Source organism: Hydra vulgaris, chromosome 01, assembly GCF_038396675.1.
Source record: "Hydra vulgaris chromosome 01, alternate assembly HydraT2T_AEP".
NCBI classification, from domain to species: domain Eukaryota; kingdom Metazoa; phylum Cnidaria; class Hydrozoa; order Anthoathecata; family Hydridae; genus Hydra; species Hydra vulgaris.
The window spans coordinates 8,430,001-8,454,236 of NC_088920.1; the positions used below are offsets into that span (position 1 = coordinate 8,430,001).

The following is a 24,236-nucleotide window of genomic DNA, read 5'->3' on the forward strand; positions in this document are numbered from 1 at the left end:
AATTTATAAATTTTCTATTACTCCTTATTACAATTTTTTTAATGCGAAAAAAAAACTATGTGGGTAATATTTCATTGTTAAAATAACTCCATCACAAAAAGTTAAACTTTTTATATATTAAAAAAAAACAACCGAATGTGGCAGCGGAATTAATCAATATATTATATGATGTCCTTATTTTATTATTTCATTGTTTGCATCATAAATCAGTTTTACATATCCTATATCTTTGATTTTAATGCATTGTTGCTTGAAATGTCTTTTGGACTTTTTCAAATTGATCATCCATAAGCTTATAGTCTCCAGACTGTTTTAACGGTAAAGGTGGTAGAATTCCACAAATGATTTCACTGTCTTTGTACTTTATAACATCAGGAAAAGCTGGTCACTTAAAAAGGTTCTTGACTGCAGAAGCATACTTCATACAGCTCACATCGTAACCATCAATGAGAACCTAATACGAGTAATGATTTTTCTAAATTGAAAAATACTTTGAAAAATCTGATTCTCATTTGACAAAAGTAAAACTTCGTTTAAATTTAGTGACACATTCAATATGATCAAATAATATTTAAAAAATATGTTTTTATTTTTAACATTTTTTTTAAACATTGAATGAAAATGAAGTACCTCAATTATTATCCCAGGATACCAATTGCCCATATAAATAACAACAACCCAATCGTTTTCATGCCATGCACTAGATAAATCAGTGGCAATGCTTATAAATTCCTTTTCAAATTCTTCATTTGCTAATTCTTCTTTATCGACAGAAAGAAAAATATAAATATTTACACAAAAACTTGTACAAATATTTATAATCACAAAATAATATTAAGATATATATTCATGAGAGTAGATACAAAAATTATTACCTTGATCTGCTGTCTCTTCTTCTTCTTTGTTATCGCATCAGTACTACCAACATCTTTTGGTTCATTTAATCTTTTGTCTTTTTTTAGCCTGCTCCAACGTGAAAATAGTGATCTTATTTGCTGAGTTGTTACGTATTCTGAGACTTGAAGCTCTTTTCTTTTCAAAAGGTGCACCTGCTCTGGGCTAAACTTTTTTCCAGATACTTCACCTTTCATAAAGAGTTTATATAACACATCTTTTTGTCTCATACTATACCGGAAGGTACAGCATGTAGGTAAAGCCCAACCTTTAATATATTTGCTGATGTTAGAACATTCTTCAGTCAGAGCATTGTCGGATTTTGCAAAGAGTTTATTAACACCAGAATAGTCATGCTTAAACATCGGAAGAACTAATTGGGCAATTGATAGTGTTTCCGATAAACCTTGCTCACACCTATAAAGAGCTGTAAAATAGACCTTTTTATTTAAATTATTATTTTTCTTAGTGAAGAAAATGTCTACATGCAGTGACCTTTTCCTTTTTTACCAAAATATTCTTTTTGACCTTCCCTGAATTTGGATGGTAGAACTTTTTGGCAATAGTCTTTCAACAAAAATCCAGTTTCTTCATCAAGATTTTCAAAAGCAAAAGCTTTGGCTTTTTTCTGTTTACAATCACGCATTAAATGTTTTTTATAATCAATGATATTTTTTTCAGCATATTCAATATCATAAATAGTTCCCGTCGGCTGAATTATTTGATGCTAGTCTTTTTATCTCAACTAAGGATTTGTTTAAATTTTCACACTCATAACAAATCTTATCATTAGGTGCTATTGAAATCTGTTGCAATTGCTTGTCGGTTATATCACTCAAAGCAAATATTGGGCAGTGGGAGAATTAGGGTAGGTCGCACTGCAGTTAAACTGGAAATTAGTTTTGTAATATCGTTTGCTGTGTTCAAATAAATTACTCAGCTCTCTATTCTGGTACTTTAAAGATAAATCTTGCAACATAGAGAAACCATTCATAGCTGCAGCAGTAATATCATCCAGTCCCGCTAAACATTTTCGTTGAGATGGTTTAACAGCATGAAGTATTCGCCACAAACTGCTTTCCGATAAAGGAGAGTAGTTCTCACTTCTGCAAACTTCATTATAAAATGCAATTGTATGACTCATTTTAGCTGTCAAAACTGCACGAGATATTTTACATACATCATTTGAGTCAAATTTAATTTTTGTGACTCCATATGCAACATCTTGAAGAAGGTTGCTGTTAAGTATTAAATCGAGAAAATGTTCAGCTTTTTTCTGGTCTAGTCGATTTCGTGTAATTTCTTTTTCGACAGGAATATTTATACCTATGTTAGCATTCTTCATTTTTCGTGCCTGGTCTATCTTGTATTTGGAGCACCCAAAAACTTTCATAAGTAACTTCATAGTAAATTTTTCATGTTCAATTAAACACAGAACAATATGTTTACCTATAGAGTCACTTTCTTCATAAATTTTAACAAGTTTTTTCAGATCATCAGGTATTGCATCATTGTCTGAAGTTTCCAAAGATCTATTGGAAACAATTGAGATAAAGTCTTCACTCTGATCTGGGGCAACAGCTTCAGCAAACCTCTTTGCAAGCTGTACCTTGGCTCTTTCAAATTTTCTTTGTAAATTATTATTGGTTCCATTGCTGAGATCAGCTAGCTTTTTATTCTTTATCTGAAACTGAAAAGGGCTGATGTGGAGTGCTTCTGATAGGTTGTTACCAGTAGATGTAGCACCTTCAACCTTTTCCCCAGAAAGTAAAATTTCTTTAGGCTCATAATCAAAATCAGTTGTGTCCTCAACTAACTCTTCGTTAGTGGCAGTACTTGTTTTAGTTTGAATAAGAATGCGCTCCGACTTAAGGTGATTGTGACAAAACAAGGAACCTACAGGAACATTTTTGTTGTAATATTTTGAAACATTTGTTGACATATTTATTGAAACACTTCTTACAGATGGTGATTTTTTACCAACACTTAGTTTATGCATTGGATGACAGTATCTTCTTGGAGGAACCCAGCCAATACCTTGAATTTTAACAAAAATCAAATTTGAAATATTTATTTAAATATTTCAAATTTATTATATATTATTTAGTAATTAAATTTTGTTGTTGTTGAAATACGGTTGTAAGCAAATTCTTACCAAAGTTAAATCTATGGTAAGGACATATATAGTCGTTATCAGAAAGTGACATGCACCCTCGGTTTTCTATAAGAGACTTTTCTGTCGATTCTGTCTCGTGGTGCGCCTTTAAAACCTAAAAACATAAATCTTAGATATTATGCAATGTAAACTGAGGGAATTAAACAACAATCGTTTTACACTACTATATGATGCTAACGGGTTTTTTTTTTTACAACTGCTAAGAGCATTTCTTACTTTAATTTTTACAAAGTGTGCTTTGACATCCAAAGTCAGATCTTGTATCTTGAATAACCTTTTTTCATTGAAACGAGGATATGGTCCACACTTGACATCATTAACTTTGCAAACATTTTCAACAACAACCTCTTGCTCTGACATATTTTTTGCAACTAAGTGTTTTTTTTTAAAGTACATTAGGCATAAAATGCTCATTCTCTGTTCTGAATAATTGTAAATTAAGAAATAATGCCTAACAATATATAATTATGTTCAATAAACATCTAGTTAAAAATGTTTACTGAAAAAAAAATTTATTCAAGTCCACAATCGTAAAATAAAAATAAAAAAAAAACAGATTTAGCATCATTTTGACGTGAAGATATTTCAGCAATATAATATTACCCCCTAATTTTTTTTTTTGCATTAAAAAAATTGTAATAATGAGTAATAGAAAATTTATAAATTCAATCTTGGGACCTTTCCCATTTACCATAATGGCTGATATTTAAACGCTAATTAAAACATTTTTTGACACTTTGATGACTCATAAGTTTTTTTGTAAACAATTTCCTCTCAGTTTCTTTAGACCATTCAAAAAAAAATGAGATGAAAAAATGAGACTCTTTCAAAAAAGAATAAGATAAGTCGCGGGCACTTTTTACGCTCCGAGATAAATGTATTTAAAGTAGGCCCCAAATTCAAAAATGTGTGATTTCAGCTTATGATTTTTAGACAATGGAAGGGTTGTCCTCAGGTTTTTTAATTTTTTTTTTTTAAAGTTCTACCTATACTTCCATAATATGAAAAGAAACTTAGGGTGCAGTGGTCTAATTGCTTTTAATCTTAGTTTAAAAATCATAAAACCCCAAAAGTAACTTTCCAAGTATTAAAAGGGCAAAAGTTTGAACGACCATAACTCAGGAACTAGAAATATTTTAAAAAAAAAAATTTACAGGCTTCTTTTTAATATTACAAACAACGCAATATGTAAAATTGAAAATGATTGAAAGATATCACTTTTGAGCAATGCCTGGTTTTATCAGAAAATGGCTCTTAAATCTATCATCTATTTAAATATGGAACCAATTAAAAAATATTTGGTCCTAAAAATGGAGGAAGAAAAATTGTTGTTGTTGATGTACAACTAAAAGTAGCTTAGTTTTTTGTTGATTTCAATCAGTTTCAAACTTGGACTTGGTGCGTTTTGCAAATGATCTATATTATAATGATATATATTTTCTATAAATTACAAAAAAAATTTTTTTTTTTTAGTTTAATAATATTTTTTACAACGCTTACATAATCTTTTTTTCATGCCTAGTTCGACATCACTTGAGTTAAAAACTTTTTAAGCAAATCTTCTTCGTATTTTTGTAAGACTTCATACAATGGCGAAATAGCTTATAATCCTTTTTCGTTAAAAATCTTAGCATCTTTAAATCTCTAACTTGAGAAGTTGTACAATAGTTATTTTGTTGAACAAAGAAGTTGCTCTTTTATCAAGCTTATAATCTAATCAAAGTTTTTTGATAAAGTTATAAGCTTTCTTTTAATTTTTATTTATTTCAGCCTTTTAATTTTTTTTTATTTTTTTTTCAATTTGTTTCTTAACACATTTTTGAAGAAATATTGAGGCCTTTTATTGTGTTTTGATGTTTTTGATGTCAGGTTAATCTTATAATACCTTTTATACCTTATGATTACCTCCTATTAATCTTATAATAAAATCCTATTAATCTTATGATTACCTTCTATGAACCTTATAGTAACCTATTAGTCTTATGACAACCTCCTATGAATCTTATAGTAACCTATTAATCTTATGATAACCTCCTATTCATCTTATAATTACCTTCTATGAACCTTATGATTCTCTCCTACGAGTCTTATGATAGTCTTTGATAGTTTCATGTTAAAGTTTTTGAAGTTGTTGTTTATCATTTTTTTTTAATTTTGCGAACAATTAGTTTAAGTTGTTAAATTTTTATTAAGAAATTCTTACTTTTTTTTAAGAAATTTCCAAGAAATTTCAGTAAAAAAAGTGTTTTTTCAACTAATATTCAGTTATATTAAAATGTTTTTGAACCAACAACTTTATGCTTAAGTAATAAATGATAACAAATAAAAATGTTTGTCAAATATAATAAAATTAACTCAAATTATAATTTTGGTTTAAAGTATCTTCAATCTTCATAACTACCAATAAAATTCAATTTCATAAAAGTTAATTTAATTCATATTAATTACAGGAACTTTTTTGTTAAGAAATTTCAGAACTTTATTTGTTATGAAATTACTAATAATAAATAAAATATAAAAATAAAATAAAGTTACTACTAATAGTACTTTTAGTTTTATGAGTTTTATGTCAAGTTTTTTGTAATAAATATTTTACATTCGTGTAAAATTATAGTAATAATGATCATCATCGTCATGATCATGAACATAAGCAAAATCATGATCATGACATTACTAGAAATTGTTTTGTTTTATTTAGATTTGTTGAGGATGTCGGCTAAACTAAAAAAATATTATCTTAAATATTACGGGAAAATTGGTGAACTTCAACCATTATCAAAAGCATCTGCAAATGTTGATCTGATACAAAAATTTGTTGATCTATGTATTGTTGATGCAGCGAATGCTCAAGTGGATGCTGTTTTTAGTATTGAACGAAAAAAATTTCTTGAAAAGCAAACGAGTTATACACCAATTCCATATAGTGAAATATTTACGAAAGAAAAATCAGTAATACTAATATCTGGAATAGCTGGTATTGGGAAAACATGGTTGCTTAGAAAATGTTTGCTTGATTGGTCAAATGGTTTAATTTGGAAAAATGTTGAACTTATTTTTTATTTAGAGTGCAGGAGAGTTAATCAATATCCAAATATTTCTAATATTAATGAATTACTAAATATTTTCTACAAAGATATTGTAAATGACTTTAACATTAGTAATGATACTGCACTGTTTGTAATTGATGGATTAGATGAATTTAAATATATCAATGAGTTATTAAATCCAAGTTTAACTTTTAACTATGCTATTGTTAAAGCTTTAAAAGAAGTTGAAAATTACAAACATGTTATTGCTGGTAGAGTTTATGCAATAGATCAGTACCAAAGTGTATCTGCAAAACATAGCGATAAGTTAACCATTCAAATAATGGGGTTTAATGAAAATGGAATAAATAATTATGTAGAAAACCATGTTGTGGAAGAAAAAAAAGAAGTTGTAAAAACAACATTAAAGGAGTCTCCGATTGCAAAAGCCATGGCATCTGTTCCATTTTATTTGTCTTCGATGTGTAAAATAATAAGTGATTCAAAAAAAATAGATTCAAATTCTTTCTTAACAATGACAGATTTGTATGCAAATATTTTTTTATATTTTTTACGAGAACACATTGTTAAAAACAATAAATTGGTTTATGAGATAATGGAAGATAGTTCCAACAAAAAATATGTTTTGATTATTTGCAAAATTGCATATAAATTGTTTGTTGAAAATAAAATAATTTTTTCCAAAAAAAAAATTCAAACTTTTTATAGTGACTTTGATAAAAATGAAAGTTATTTTTTTGGATTTATAGAAAAAATTGAAACAGATCTAGGTTGTTATTATCAATTCACACATTTGACAATAATGGAGTTTTGTGCATCTGTATATGCATATAATTGTTTAAGTTGTGATGAGATTATGGACAATAAAAAACTGAAGAGTTGCTTATCAATGATTTGTGGATTAGCCAATAAAAACCAAAACAGTTTATTAAAGTTTCTTGTTAACCTGAATGAATCTTGGTTTTCTAGTTTTAGTAAGTCATTTTAGATAAACACACTGGTGTTCAATAAGATATAAGTAATATAGACATTTTTAAGTTATTTATAAGAAATTATTTTGTTAGTGCAATATATTTTTTTATTTATGTGTGTTTGTGTGTATTTGTATTAGGAAAGGTTTCAATATGTTATTTATGTAAATTCAATTCATTTTTCATTGTACAAGTTAAGAAACAGCTAAAATTTTTCATTCATTGACTTTTTATTTCATTGACTTCCATGCAAAAGTTAAGAAACAATTGATTTAGTTCTTTCATTAACTTTCATGCTAGAGTTATCAACTGAATTTTGATAAAACTTTTTTTGCAATTGAATAAAATATCAACTTTTCAATAAGATACCTTCATTAACACAGTACTTGTTAGCATATCTGTTATTATAAAAAGGATTGCAGAATCTTTTTTAAGACTTATTGTTTAGAAAATATAACATATAACTTTTCGTCAAATTTGATTTTTAAAATTACAATATAAATTTATGACATAAGGAGCGCTTTTAAAATCCCTTTAACAAGATAGGTAAATTTTTTTCTTTTTAGACTTTAAAAGTTTGTGATGAATCCACCTAATACTTTGAAAAAGTTGTATATTTACATTTAAAGTGAATATCTTTAAACTTTATGACAGATTTTTAATACACAAAACACTCTTTGATAGAGTAACTAAATGTTTTTTGTATTTGTTTATAAAACATGCGTTTTATTCAAATTGTTAAAGAGTATATATTTTTTTATATTTATATTTAATTAAGTGTGTATGATAAACTTCAATTCAAACAGATGCTATTTACTTAATGTGTGTTTTTTTGATGATAAGTTGAAGACTGGAAAAAACCATCTAATAAACTAAAACTATGACTAAAATTAAGTGCAGTATTTGTTTTTGTTGGGCTTGGAACTGTTTTTAGTTTATTAATTGTGTAAGACTTGTAAATTATATGCAAGTGTAACATAGATTCTGTTTTGCTAAAGCTGATAAATCTAAAGAACCTTTTTGTTGTCTTCTATGTTCAGAACTAAAAAGATATAAAATTATTTGAAGTCTTTTAATGAAGATAAATAGGATGATTAAATATTTATGAATCTAATATTTATTAATTGTTTAGAATTGATGTCTGTGCACTTAAAAATCCTTAGAAATTTTGGGTTCTTTAGCATTTGGGGTGAATTCCTTATGGTCAAATATGGTCAAAAAAATTTTTTTTAAAGTATATCAACCTGGATCTCGAAAGAAACATACTTTCACAGAAGTTTTTAAAACAATACTTGTTTGTAATAAAAATACTAATATTCATATGACTGCTGAGAAATGTTTTGTTAAAATTGTTTTTAGAGTATTTTTCACATTATTTTAATTAAATTAAATTTTTTTATGTTTTCTAAAATCTTTATAAAAATGCCCTTCTCTTAAAACTCAGATTGACATACTTTTTAAAAATTTTTTTCTATGGACAATAAAAAGAATTTTACCCCTAAAATCTAAAGATTTGAACCCAATTTTCTTTATAACTTAATGTGATGGTGAAAAATGAGTTGCATATTTCAAACCCTCAGTCTAACCAAACCCTTAGTCAACCGAACCCTCACTCCGTTGCGAGTCTGGCTATTTGTCAGTCGATGTAGCAGCACTTCGTTGCGAATCAGGCTCTAAGATAGTCGATGTAGCTACTCTCCGCGCATGTTTTACAGTTTAAGAATAAAAATAAAAGCAATCGTAATGTTGCTGTTTTTAAAAAATAAAATATAAACATTCAGAATGTAATTTGCACATCTTTAATTCTTTTAATTTGCTGTTTTGTGGTTTAATTACTTCCCGTTATTAAATTAATACATTTTAACATAATCTATCCTTTATTTTGCCATTTTTTACCACAAGTTTGTTTCCTTAGCTGTTATCTATGTTATATAATGTTATATGTAATATAATGTTATAACTGTTAACTATATATATATATATTTATATATATATATATATATATATATATATATATATTTATATATATATATGTATATATATATATGTATATATATATATATATATATATATATATATATATATATATATATATATATATATATATATATATATAATATTTTTTATAAAGGGGGGTTTAATGTAATTTTTATTTGAGCTCACTTACTTTTATATTTTTTTTGGAGAAATTTATTTTCGTGCCTGCATTTAGAAATCAATTCCAATTTATTGTTCAATAAACATTCTTGGTTTGCATGTGTAATAACTTCAAATTTTTCTTGTAGGCATAGTATGCATTTTTTGGAAATATTGTTATATGCAAGTGTTGTTTTAAGGATGGACCAATTTAGTATAAAATCATCAGTATTTTTATCTTTTAATTCCAATATATATTTTGACAGCATGGTGTCTTTTGAATACTTTTTGTTATTAAAAGATTGCTCATGATTGGCAAAATGTTCTTTCCATTTATCCTCTGTTATGCCAATATTTTGTTTATCCGGTACATTCTTAGAAGAAACAACACATTTATATACCACATTTTTTTTATAAACAACCTCTCTTCATTGGACAATTATTTTTTTACATTTAAAATTTTCTGTAGTTTTTTCTTTTAGGATTTCTTTTTTGTTTAAAAAAGCAATATTGTGACCATTTATAATTCTTTCCATATTTTTTGTGCAACTGTAGCTAACTTTAATTGTATGTCGATTAAAAATTTTATGTAATTTATTAAAGGGCGGGAAATGCTTATCAACTATTTTTAAAAAGACTTTTCCTATGTTAGTGGAAACATTTTTGCTATATATGGGGGAGAGGGTGGGGGAGGGTTGAACCAAATTACATTTCTAGTTCTATTTCGCTTTTTTGTATTCTTTTTTATGGGTCAAATTTTAGTTCAAAATTTTTAAAACCACTTTTTTTAGGGCATCTTCAAATATTTGTCTAAAGGAATTGAATACACTTTCATTAGAGGATTTTGGTTTAGCCTGTAATTAATTGAAATCAGGATTTGTTTTAGAATATGGGGTGGATGATATGAGTTAATATTAAAATACAATATTTCAATGTTTGGTTTTTTGAAATATAAGCTTATATAAATTTTCAAAGAAGTTAAATGCGACGTCAAGAAAGTTCACAATTTTTAAATTTATGTTTATTTCTATTTAAAAACCAATATTTTTAAAAAATTTTATAATAACTTTACTAATTTTATCAAGCGGTGGACCAGATTTTGTAACCATTTCTATTAAACCATTGTCGCGATAAAGGCCTAAATCATTTATATTTTTTATTCAACTTAATAAATCTAAAATGTATAGTCCAACAAATTCCCAAATTTCTGCTCCATTACAACTGCCCATTGTTACATCAGTGCAATCATGCATGTTTTTTTTTCCAAGTTTTCTTATTAAAATAAAGTAAGGCTTTTCTACAATGTTTTATTCTACGGATTGTTTTTTTGGAAATAACTGTGTGGCTTTTTGCAAATTCAATTGATTTATCTAAAATATCTGCAGTTATTGAGGGGTAAAAATTATTAATGTCAAATTGAATAAATGTACAGTCATTTTTATTTTCGATTATGGAGAACCAATTTATAACATCGGTGGTATTTTTCCACTAATGCAAATTTAATTTATTTCTAAGTTATTTCTAATTTCTTAATTGTTTTCTATTATTAATTTTATCCAATTTAATTTTGCTTACATGTCAAATATTTTGCTTACTTGTCCAAACTATTTGAGAAAACCAATACTACAAAGAAGTTTTGAAAATTTGGTTTATTTTAGTGTTATGAAGGCTTGGGCAGGGGCAGTTTATATATAATAAATATATATATATATATATTTTTCTTTTTGTTTATCACCTCCGAGAGAACCGAGAAGGCCACTACAGATGAGGAGGCTACTTAATAGTGGTTATAACCCTCTCTTAACTCTATAACTCCGAAACACGAACCTTGACAAACAATGGCGCTGCGCGGAGAAACAAATTAAGCGGATCGAATAGTGGGGATCGAACATATGTATATATACATATATATATATAGATATATATATATATATATATATATATATATATATATATATATATATATATATATATATATATATATATATATATATATATATATATATATATATATATATATATATATATATATATATATATATATATGTATATATATATATGTATATATATATATATATATATATATATATATATATATATATATATATATATATATATATATATATATATATGTATATATATATGTATATATATATGTATATATATATATATATATATATATATATATATATATATATATATATATATATTATATATATATAGTTCTATAGGTTGTTGCATTTGGGAGTACGGAAGGAAAAAAATAATTCTTATGCCAACAAATACATCACTTTTAATTACTTTTGACTTTCATCCAATATTTGCGTATTGTCGGAAAGTAAAAACCATTAATTTAATTACAAATTAATCATTTTTTTTAAAAACCGCAAAAACGCAAATTTAATTGACCAAACTTTCTGAATGTTTTTAAAAACTTTCTGAATGTTTTTAAAAACTTTCTGAATATTTTTAAAAACTTTCTAAATGTTTTTAAAAACTTTCTGAATGTTTTTAAAAATTTTCTGAATGTTTTTAAAAATTTTCTGAATGTTTTTAAAAACTTTCTGAATGTTTTTAAAAACTTTCTGAATGTTTTTAAAAGTTTTCTGAATGTTTTTAAAAGTTTTCTGAATGTTTTTAAAAACTTTCTGAATGTTTTTAAAACATTCTGAATGTTATTGATAATATAAACAATGTTTTTATTTTTAATTTTTTTACTGTAAATTATGCACGGAGTGATGCTATATCGACAATCTTAAAGATTGACTCACAACAAAGTGCTGCTACATCGACTGACAAATAGCCTGACTCACAACTGAGTGCTGCTACATAGACTGACCAATAGCCTGACTCGCAACGGAGTGTTGCTACATCAACTATCTTATAGCCTGATACTCAAGGGAGTGCTGCTACATCGACTGAAAGTTTGGTTGGGACAGGCAGTCTATCAAGTAACAAAAAAATTCCAGTCTTGCAATTTAATTTTTACTTTTTGTCAACAAAACTTTCTGATAACCAGTAAGGAGTTTTTGCGCCTAGTTTAAAAAAGATAGGGCGTTTTTGCAAGATATGGCAGCAGTTTTCCATACAAGGACGGATTTAAGATTTTTAGAGATATAAAACAGAATCCTGAGTAAGAAAGTGACAAGCATAATGAAGTGATGCAACCTTAGCAGATGCTAGTTTTGCAATCGATTTGATATATGGTTTCTAAGAAAGATCGAAATTAAAAGTTAATCCTAGAAGATGAAGGGTAGCTGACTCATCAAGTATATTACTGTTATTAATATAGGAAGATCTAGGTTATTGCGATGATGCTCAGCTAAAAAATATTAGGTTTTATTAGAATTAAAGCTCACCAGCCACTGTGTTTGGTTGGTGAACTTTTCTGCTGTTGCAGAAGTAAGATCTTTTTCAAGCTCAAATGTCCCCTCGAAGCTATCAGATAGTGCTGGCTTCTTATCAAGACAAAAATAAATGGTACTATCATCAGCAAACAATGTCACCTTAGATGTGAGATTGCTTATGGAGATGACCAGCATGCTAAACCTTATTAAAGGCTTTAGAAGTATTGAGAGCGATAACCTTAACCTCTCCACATCCATCAAATGCACAATAAAACCTATCGGTTATTACTGTTAACAAATTAGCAGTAGTGCGAGAAGATCAAAGTCCATAATGATGATCAGAAAGTAAGTTATTAGATTCAAGATGGAAGATTAGGTATTTGTTGATTAAAGACATTAATCGAAAACATTGCTAATTATAGTAAGAAGACTAATGAGATGGTAATAAGTTGAGTCAGATCGCTTTCTAGAATTTTTAAAAATCTGTGCTGCTAAAAGATGCTGCTTTCCAGCAGGCTGCAAAACAAGACTCTTAAAAGCACTTTTTAAATAGCTTTTAAAGTATAGACAACAGCTCTGAAAAATACTTCTTTAAGACTTTAACAGGTATGTTTTCCGGACCTCAAGCTGTAAACGAATCTACACAGGAAATTACTTTAGATTTACTTTAGACAGAAGCTGGAGTGACATGAATATCAAGCAATGGATCAACCTGTTTGTTGGCTTTATCAGGTAGAATGCAACTAGTGGAAATAAGAGATAATAATAATGAAAACTTCTTATCTTCTGAATGTAAAACATGCTACACTTACTATCATATAGCCTGCTGCTACAAGGGAGTGTTGCTGCATTGACTATTTTATAGTCTGCTGATACGAGGGAGTGGTGCTAAATTAATTATTTTATTGCCTGCTGCAGCAAGAAAGTGTCGCTACATTACCTGAGAGTCTGGTTGGAGCAGCCTATCAGTTATAAAAAAAAAAACTTTTATTTTTAAAAAATTATTTTCAAACTTTTGTAAAATGAAACAAGCGTTTTGTTGCATTAAAAATATATATTATATTATTCAATAAAATATATATTCATTAAAATATATCTTAGGAAACTGGTTCTCTGGGAACAGAAAGATTAGTCACACTGGAATAATATGGATTTTTGGTAAGAACGTTTATATTTTAATAAATTATTAATAATATTCTTCAATTTTTTTTTTTTCTTTCAGTTTAATGATTTTGTTTTGTCATTACAAAAGTTACACAATTTTTTGTAGAATAAAGAATAAGCATGTGAGCAGAGCAAAAAAACAGAAAATATTTGCCTTATCAATATGTCCTTAAGCTGAGTTTGCTTTCCTTGTAAAACATTCTTTTAAGTTTTAAAATATAAAATATAAAAATCTTGTGTACCATTTTTATGTAAAAAAAAAAAGACTTTTATGAATTGATCGCAATTAACATTAGTTACTCAGTGGAGACATTCCATAGACTGTGAATTTTCCAAAAATACTATATTATGCCTAAATACAGAATCTATATATGTTTAATATAGTAACTAAAACAGTTAACATATGGCTTAAACTGTAAATTGTATGAGGCAGGAAAACATAAAGAAAAGAAAGGGTTCTAAACTAATGACGGAAAAAACCAAACAAATTTTGAGCATGAAGAAGTAATGAGAGTAAACAATGGGACTTATTTAAATGCAGAGACATGCAAGATTAAGTTTTAGTAAATGGAACAAGCGGTGATAGCCTGTTAATATAGTGGCTAGGGTGCTATTTATAGAAAAGAAAAAGAGATGCAACCATACTTATTATTTTTTTTTTTTTTGTTATTTACCTCCTCAAGGCCAAGAAGGCCACTACAGATGAGGAGGTTACTTAATTGTGGCTATAACCCTCTCTCAACTCTCTAACTCTGAAACACAAACCTTGACGAACAAGGCCGCTGCGCGTAGAAACAAGTTGACAGTATGAAGAAGGCTAAAGTTTAGCTGCTTAAGCAGGTCCAATGACATTTAGCATGTTTATTTAAAAGAGACCTTTTCTAAAAGAGAGAAGGTTTTAAAAGAACCAGCTAAAAAATTACATAAGTATTCTATACAGGGAGTAGTAAAAGATTTAAAGAGGTAGAGTTTATGATGCTTAAAATCTTATGTCATTTCCATATTAATTGACAACTTTCAGAAACGTGCAACAAAAAGTTCTCTAAACTTTTTTTTATTCTATTAAACTTGTACTCTATGGCGAAAGATGAAATAAACCATAACAAGATTAAGATACGCATAAAAAGTAACTATTAAGTATTCTGTTTTTACAACAGGTCCAAACTTACAGTGTGATACTATATGGCACATGTCTAAAGTAAAAAATTCTAAAATAACATAAAAAAAGATCTTTTAACAACTTTCTTAAAAATTTCTGATGTATCAGACTAACTTATTTGGACAATTAACAATAGTGTAAACAATTGGTGCTATTTAGGATGAAAGTATAATACTTGGTAGACATGTTGATAAAGTTAAATCATTTATTTTAAGGCTCAGACCAGTCTTCAAAATCACACACATGATCCATGAAAATTAGCACCTGTCCATAGCAACACAATTTTCTTAAAATTTTAATGTTAAATTGACTTGGTTTTTATGTTACAAGTAAATTGCCTTAAAATGTGCATACTTATGTTTTTTTTTGAATAAATCAGTGTTTGTTTGTTTTTACTTTTTTAAGTCTTTGTTATTTATTTGTATAACTTTTGTTGAGGATTTTACTTTCGATCGTTTTTACTTTTAAATAATATATGTATAGTTTTTGTTTGGGTATTGAAGATTTTCTTATACTGTTTGTAATCCATGGTGATTTTACATTTTTGTTTTTATGAAAAAATTTAGATCCTGCATTTTTTTTATATATCTATTGCTTTAAACTGATTTTATGATAAATACTCTAGAATGTGGCGTAAGCAAAATTATACATTTAAAAATCTTTGTATAAACCAATTGTTACCACATATAATAATATTTTATCTTTTAGATTTATTTTCTTTCTATTGATTTATAAATCGTTTCAAAAGACACAGAAATAACTTGACTGAACATTTTTTCTAATGGATTGTTTGTAAACTATTTTACTTTTATTGGTTTCTGGTTTTTTTTTCTTATTGAGTTATGATTTAAGTTTATACTGTTGATTTGTGTGACTTCTATTGAAAAATGATTGTTATATTTTTTCTTGCATAATTTAATGCTCATTTGATCCTTTTAGCTGGCGTGTTTTGCATGTGAGTATAAAATTAATTTTATTAATTTACAAAACTTTTTAAAATCATTCTTAGATTTTTTTATTTTCATTGTTTTGTCTGAGTCTGTGTGTGTGATCTAGGCTTTTTTTATTCTACCACACTTTCATTTTTTCTAAAAATTATCATCATAGTCGGTGCTGTTTTATTTCTCTCTGTTTTATTTTCTTTTGTTTTCTTTGTGTTTCTTTTTTTTCTTATTTCACCAGTTCTTTCATTAGTTTATGTTACTATAGTTTAAGTTTTTTTTGTGAGGGTTGTGTTACTGAATTTATTACTTCATTCCTTGTCAGCATTCTTGGCAAATCATTCTTGAATAAATCTAGGTGTGTCAGTCCTGCTGCACAACTTTTTGTAGGCTGTTTTGCTTCCTTTGTTATAGGTTACCAAAACTTTTTGGTTATTCTTTTGGTCAGCCTATGCTTCCATTGTCTGCTAAATGAAACAAGTCAGGTCTTGGCCAAAAATTTATTTTTTAAATTATGTCTTTTTTTTTGTTAATCTGTTTGCGGAGCTGAGAAATGATATGTCGAAAGTTGAGCCAGATTTTGGCTCTCCTTGTAACATATTATGAATTTTTTTTTATGTTGTATATTTACCTTTGCAATTGATTAGATGCCCTTACCTAAGTTTGTTCTTCTTTAATCAAAAAATAACTGAAGTAAGTTTTTGTTTTCATTGATCAGACAGAAAATTAGCTCTTTAGTACTTCTTTGAAACCAGAACGAACTAATCTTGGTGTTCTTAGGTTATCTTGACAACCAAACTTGCATAGATTAGGGTTAAAACAGTGGCTAAGCGAACTTACCCAAAAAACACAGATTGGTTCAGAGTTAGTCAATATTTAGTTAAAATCAGTCGAAAAATGAATAAAACGTTTCGGACCTATTATTGACTGAAAATCGACACTTGATTTGAAATGCATATTTCAAACTTTTTATATATACGTTTTACAATATTGACTAGTATAAGTCGCTATTTTAAATGTTTTATCGACGCGGTTTGTATAGGCTTAATTAAAACGAAATGAAAAACATATAAAAAAAATTTTTTTATTGGCCTGATAAATAGATTAGACTTTAAGGTTAACGTTTTTAAGATTAACTTCCTTACAACAACTAAAAGCAAAACGATTTAAAAATAAATAATAAACGAATGTCGATTGCGCCATTTTAATTCATGGAAGTTAAAAAGCTCTTATCGCAACAATCTTTTGTACTAAATGCCAACATATCAATGGACTCCGATGTTTTAGAAATTATTGATGGCGACATTGACACTGTTAAAAAAAATGAGTTGCTGGTCTCTTATTATGAAAGTCCTGCTGCAAGAACTTTTTTTATAAGTTTTATAAGCAGTTAAAATTCATTTTGTAAAACTTAATATGGTTGTGTAACAGTAGGTATTCATCTTTGTAATAATCAAGAAGTTTAATAATTAAATATTTATTTTTTTATTTTAAATACATTTTAGCCTAGTTTAGTTACATTACATTGCTAGAGAAAATTGGTGGAACTGAGCTGGTAAAAACCATTGCATATGTTATGTCGCGACGTTACTATTTTTTTTATGTCAAAAATAAACAAGGATGGTACAGGAAATTTCGGAAACTTCCATTTCGATAATCCTCTATCGATTAAGTTGTTCTGTGTAATTCCAATTTTGATTTATGAATGTACATCTAAAATGCTAACTATTTCACCCTAGTTTTATGCGGTTACAAATCAGGTAACGAAATCAGACGATCAAACTATGAACATAGAAGATGATGTTGCACAAAAACAGGGGTATGACAATCAAGCGGTAGACGAAGGTTTTTGATGATGCTTAAACCTGAGAAAACAGTGATCCAAAATATGTTTATGAGTTTATTATATTAATTAGTAATCTTTGACTTAATCTTAGATTAAACTTATTTTCTGCTGAGATTAGATTTAAAAAATATTTGATAGAAATTGTTACTACAAAATTTCTACTGCAAAAAGCTTGATCATTTTTTTTTTAATTATTAAGCATGAACGAACACGAACATTTTTTCTCTAAATCCTCACTATAGAAAAAGTTTATAATTTTATATAAAGTTTTACAATATAAAAGTAAACTATAAGTAGTATAGTATAAAAGTTTATAAACATATTATAATAGTTATAAAAAATATAAAAAATAAGACCAGGTCTTTTATAACTATATCTCATTTAAAAATTTCATTTTTTTAGTTATATCTTATTTATAAATTGCATCACTTTTATAATTATATCTTGTTTATAAATTTCAAGATTCTGAATAATAACCCTATAATAGTCGTCTAAAATACGTTTGAATATCGATGTTTTATGGATGTTTTCTCTTAACGTTAATCTGGATTTTGTTCTAAACTGATAATCGACCAAATCTGAAGTTTTGTCTTAACGTTCTTTTGACGTTTAAAAGATTTATGCGTTTACTGGGTAATTATGCAAGTAGGCTACAAGTATTCAGGTTAACACCATCTAAATTTTTTTTTTTTTGTAATATAGTTTTGTAAAAAGTATTTCAAATTTATTTTCACAATAATAGATAAGATTTAGGCGAAATCACAGTTTTTATTTAAGTTTCTAATCTACATTGCCTGTGGTGCAATAATGTACATTGGCAAAATTTTCACCCCCCTGCCCCAAACGTTAGAGCAACAAGTTGAAGAAGTATTTTTTGTACTATTCTTAACTAGAATTATATTCATCGATAAATTTTAAGTTTCATAGTATTACCGATTAGCGTTTAAAAATTATTACCATATAAAGTTTGCAACCCCCTCAAAGTGAGGGGGGTTTAAACTTTTCATGGTCATAATTTTTGAACGCTAAAATATTTTAAAATGAAATCTAAAATTTATCAATGAATATACGTCTAGTTAAGAATAGTGCAAAAAATACTTCATCAACTTGTTGCTCTCACTTTGGGGCAGGGGGGTTTAAAATTTTGGGGCTTTTTTGTTCCCAGCCTCCAATCATCGCAATTTTTTGCAAACCCTCATTATTTGACATAAGTATAAACATATAAATGTTTAGAGTTTGTTCCATGTCTGGAAGTTACCTATCTCAAACACCAAAAAATTCTTTCTACGCCTATGCTTTTGTACATATAATTAAAACATTTTTTTTTATATTTTTAAATATTTTTTTTGTTCATTTTTTTTTTTTTTAATATTAATAAATCCTCCTATTTGCCTTTAAAATGGGTGATAGCGTGAGATTATTTAATCTTGAAAGTTCAAAAAATATAGCGGAATTTATTAGCCAAACAAAATCTAGTCTAAAAATCTAATAGTCTAACAAAATACTATATTTTCTCAACCTTTTGTTAGAGAAATGTTTTCTTAAAGAGATGTTCTCATGAATTAGTGATGTCTTAAACTTATTTCAAGAAGTTCATAAAATAAGGGTTACCAAAAGAATTCAGTGATATTTAACACCGTTGTAGAACAATCCCAAGATAACATAAGAAATGAAAATAAAAGAAAAAGATGCCAGACATTCACAAAATAAACAATTAACAAGGCATAATGCCATCCACCTAATTGTTTGACACACCTAAGCTATTGCGGAAATTGCGTAAAAACTGTAGCAGGTTTTGACGTTCAAAAAGATATGTTTGAACATGATGATTAACATATTAAATTAATATTATATAAATGTTACACTTCTTTTCAAAGAATTCAGAAACTTTTTTTTTTTCAATTTTTTTATTATATGATTAGCTTTTTAAAATAGTCACTCGAAGTTTATGTCAATTTGATAAATGCGCCTCTTATTTAAAGTAGCAGTTGTGATGGAATTTTTAGTTATTGTAAATATTTCATATTTGTTCAAAGAATATTTAAGCATATTATTAAAAAAACGGTTACGGTTTAAAACTTTTATTTAAATTTTTATTGTTATTTAAATAGGAAACATCAAGAAAACAATAAATACAAGTATTTTACATATATATATATCGTTGGCTTGACTTGTTACGTTTATATAATAAGAAATTTTTTATGAAAATATTTATAATATATATTTTTATATTCGCTTCATTTATAGGTATTACTAAAGTAACTGATAATAATTTACAAACTGTAAATTCTGCTTTTAAAAAAAACGCGTTTTTACACATTTTTTGTGGCTTATAAATTATCTTAATGATGTCAGACAAAATAACAGTAACCAATTTTATTTTTAAATTTTTTATTTTATTTATTTCACATCAATAAAATTAATAGTTTATGTTCTCCAACGAAATTATATAATTTATTATTCGACATATTATCAAGCTTTTAACGTGATCTAAACCTTATGGTGAAGCCTCAAATACTTTCATTTCAATTATAATTAAACTAACTACTTTAAACGCTATAAATATACTATAATTAATGTAATAAAACTGAGTAAATCAATATACCATAATTAATGTAATAAAACTGAGTAAAATACATTTCAAAAAATTCATTTCAGAAAATATAAAAAATCTTGAGACCTGGAAAGGCATAATTAGATTAGATTTGGTTCAGTTAACTTATGTATGTTTAATTAATGTATGTTTTGTCAACTCTAAGCAATTTGGAGGTACATTATTGACATTTTCGACATTTATTAGACTATATATTTCATAAAAACGGTTGCGATAGTTACGATATCATTCTATAAAACTAAACGGTCGATTCAAAATTTTTTCGAATATGTGAAAAGATCTTTTTAAAGTTCGATCGTCGAGTTTTAAGTATATACAACCTAACGTTTTTTTTTTTCTTAAAAAAGTTTTACGAACTCATAGCGTCACCATCGTTTATTAAAACATACACGGGTAACAAAACTTCCTAAAATTCGTAAGTAATTTATATATAGTAATATATATTCGTAAGTAAATTCTTCAGTTTTTTGTTCATTTATTTGTTTTAAAAAAGTTTTTTGTTTTAAAACTAAATTTATATATTTCTAAAACAATAACTTACGACGACTGTCTTTTGTATAGGATTGATGATAATAAGTATTTTTTTGTTGTGGATATATTAGTTAAATTATATTATAAATATACAAGATTAAATTGCTAAAATATATAAACCTTTCAATTTAATGTAACATTTTTTATAATATTTTGATTTCTATCTATAAGCTTATTCTTTTAAATATAAAATAGCATATAGATATGTGTTTATAATTTTCAAACTGTTTATATATTTAATCGTTATCTGTTAATGGAAAGATTTTTAAATTAGTATGAAAATGGTGAAATATTTTATAAAAACGAACGATTTTATATTGTTTCATCTCCATTTGTGTATGAAAATTCTTTATAAGAATATTGCAACTTGAAAATAACGCTTTAACGAAATTGAAGTTTTGTATTCGTTAATTTTATTATTTTTTTTTTTTTCTAACGTATGGAAATATAATGTGAGTTTCCTCTTGAAAATACGATAATTGAGTATGAAAGAATAAGTTTTTCAATTAAAAGATACATTGAAAATAGATGTAAAAAATTAAATAAATATGTTGAAAAAGAAATCAACCTGCCTTCAAAACGTTAGTGGTGCAAAAAAAAAATGCATATTTATAAACCTTAAAAAATTCTTAAGTTAACACATCATCTCGCCACAAAAACTCTACACTGCAAAAAAAATGATATCGTCGCGTGGAAAACATTGTTTTTACAAATTTTTTACTTTAAAAAATGTTTGCCATACTTTTCTATGCCAAAAACTAGTACATTATGATAAATGTATGTACGTATCTATGTCATACTACTTTTATAACATACTGAGGTATTATTCAATTGCATTTTCAACCGACTGTTTTTAATAGTTTCTTTTTCGTTCGCGTTTACAACATTTCGTTCGTGTTTACAACATTTGTTCAATATGGTACTATTTTTAAATGTAAGTAGACAGTTCGTCTAAGTTAAATATTCTGGCATGAATCTGTGTTTTTTTTTTGGAAAAAGTTTCAGAGAAATATTGTTTTTATGAAACAGTTGTGAATGAGAAATTATTTTCTTGTTTACGTTAAAATGTTTGTTACATGGATTTATTTTTTACTTTTTAAAACAATATGTCATTTGATGCGATTTTATGCGTTTTAATGGTAAATTTTAAATTTAATCGATTATCGGTTTATCTAAGGTAAATTTGTTGCTTGTTTTAATATATTATATATATATATATATATATTACATTTTGTAGCTATGCTTTTTTAATGATGAAATAATGTTGACTATGATGTGTAAAAGTCTCTTTATTATGAATCTTTCTAATTTCACTATGACAGCCTTTTTTCATAAGTCTTGCGTATTTATGTTTTGACTTTAATCGCTCAGTATAAATCAAGAAACGCATGTTGTATCACATATTATTATATTTTATCTTATAAAATTTATAAAAATATATATCATTTATGAAGACAGATAAAAATTTTTTTAACGGGTTAATTATGGGAATAAAGTGCGAAATATTTTTCCCTTACTTTTTTTCTGCACTTTATTCCTGCACATGACCTGTTGAAAGTTTCAGTATTTCACGAAATCACTATTAGTCGTCCTTAAAGATAAAAATTCGTCAAAGTTTTTAATCAACGTCGAAATCGAATGAACAAATATTCTTTTTACAAAATTTCTTTTGAAAATTGATTTATAAAAAACATTCACTTGTTTAATAAAATGTTTTATGTTTTATGAAAACAACCGAACGACAAAAAATTTTTGGAATATATGAATAAAAGAATGTATTTTTACGTTATATAAATGAATAATTTTTGTTATGTTATTTTAAATATATTTAATTTATAACTTATATTTAAATTATTTCGTTTTAAAAATGTGATGAAATGTTTAAATTAACAAAATTAAAAATCTGTCTATATTTTTATAATTTTTTTAAAGAATTATTTTATTTAAAAGTTTCACTATTTTAAAATTTTTATATATCATTTTAATTTAATAAAAATTTATGTCTTTAATATTTTTATGTAAAATAAAATCTATTTAATAAAAATAAAAAATATATATGATTTTTTATTCATCATTAAATTCATAAAAATTAATAAATTTATATGTATGAATATGTAGAATATTATAATGTATATAATTTTTTATGTTATGACTTATTATTTTAATAATTTATTTGTTTATTTTATATAACTAATATTTAATTTTACTTTAGATTGTCTAAGAAAAAGTAAAGATCGAGAAGATTTCTATGATTTATTCGTTGAATGTTTTTATGAAAGTCAATCATCATTTACTGATGAAATAAAATCAATTGTTGATGAACAATGGTTGATTTGGATTAGCGATAGAAAAACTTCTTACTTAACTTCTTGCGAAAATTATTTCATAAATCATTACTTAAATTCCGGAAGAAAGTTACCGGAGTTAAGTGTTAATAAAAATATTTTAAATGATGAAGAAAAAAAACTTTTAATGCAATATTCAACTAATGTTCGCGAAGTCGACTTTTGGTGTCCAATTAATTTCGAAGGATGGAAGCCGAAAGATAAGATTAAAAAGTTGAATATATGGATCTCACGTTATTTAATAACAAAAAAAGATTTTGAAGAGAATTTTCTTCCGTGGATTAATCTTTGTGAAAAATTACATCTTTACCTTCACAACGACATTGATTTTATTAAAGAAATTTGTGAATGGATTCGTTGTTCGAATATCAAAAAGTTTGAGATCTGGTACCGTGGAAAAGTTTTTCGTAACCTCGATGAATTAAAAAACTTTACAACACGATAAAATATTTAATATTTTTAATATATTAAAAAAAAACAATAATTATAAATTAATAATGAAATATTCAAATATTCAAATTAATTTTACTAGTTTTTAAGATTTATTATTTAAAAGTTTAAATTTTTATAAACGAAATACCATAAAATAATTCGTTTTCAAATATATTAAAAGTTATAATTATAATATAAATTATTAAACATAACTATTATTATGGTATATAAATTTTATAATTTTTTTATTGTTATAATTATTTTTTTTTTTTATTATTATTAATAATATTTAGAGTTGCAAAAAAAACCTTTTTATTTAATTGTGTTTTTTTTGCAAAAAAAACATGTTTTTTTTGTGTTTTTTTTTTGTTTTTGTAGTTTTTTTTGTTTTTTTAGATTAAAAAAATTATTTATTTTTATTTAATTTCTATTTATATAATAAATGTAATACAATATATAATAGTAACATGATATATGATAAAATATAGTACATCACTTGAAAAATTTATTTTTAATTAACAAAAGACTCTGTATTCTGGCTTTCTTGTTCATTAAGGTCTTCTATTGTAAAGTCAAATCCGTATTCTTCAGAGTCACTTGATACCTCTGACTCTAAACTCTGTGAAGTACCAT

At 26.1% G+C, this 24,236-nt stretch overlaps 1 protein-coding gene across 2 annotated transcripts in view; it reads left to right on the forward strand.

Moving 5' to 3' along the window:
• The window catches only part of LOC136075083 (NACHT, LRR and PYD domains-containing protein 14-like), a 41,644-nt gene extending 17,994 nt beyond the window's left edge, over positions 1 to 23,650 (forward strand). The window contains exons 3-5 of one of the 2 annotated variants that reach the window (XM_065787321.1): positions 5,769 to 7,091; positions 13,673 to 13,729; positions 23,039 to 23,650. In XM_065787321.1, the coding sequence (XP_065643393.1) occupies positions 5,769 to 7,091; positions 13,673 to 13,729; positions 23,039 to 23,616 (1,958 nt within the window). In that variant the 3' untranslated portion in view covers positions 23,617 to 23,650. The remainder of the gene's footprint in view (positions 1 to 5,768; positions 7,092 to 13,672; positions 13,730 to 23,038) is intronic. The other variant, XM_065787322.1, reaches the window with a different exon arrangement.
• Positions 23,651 to 24,236: the final 586 nt, after the last annotated feature.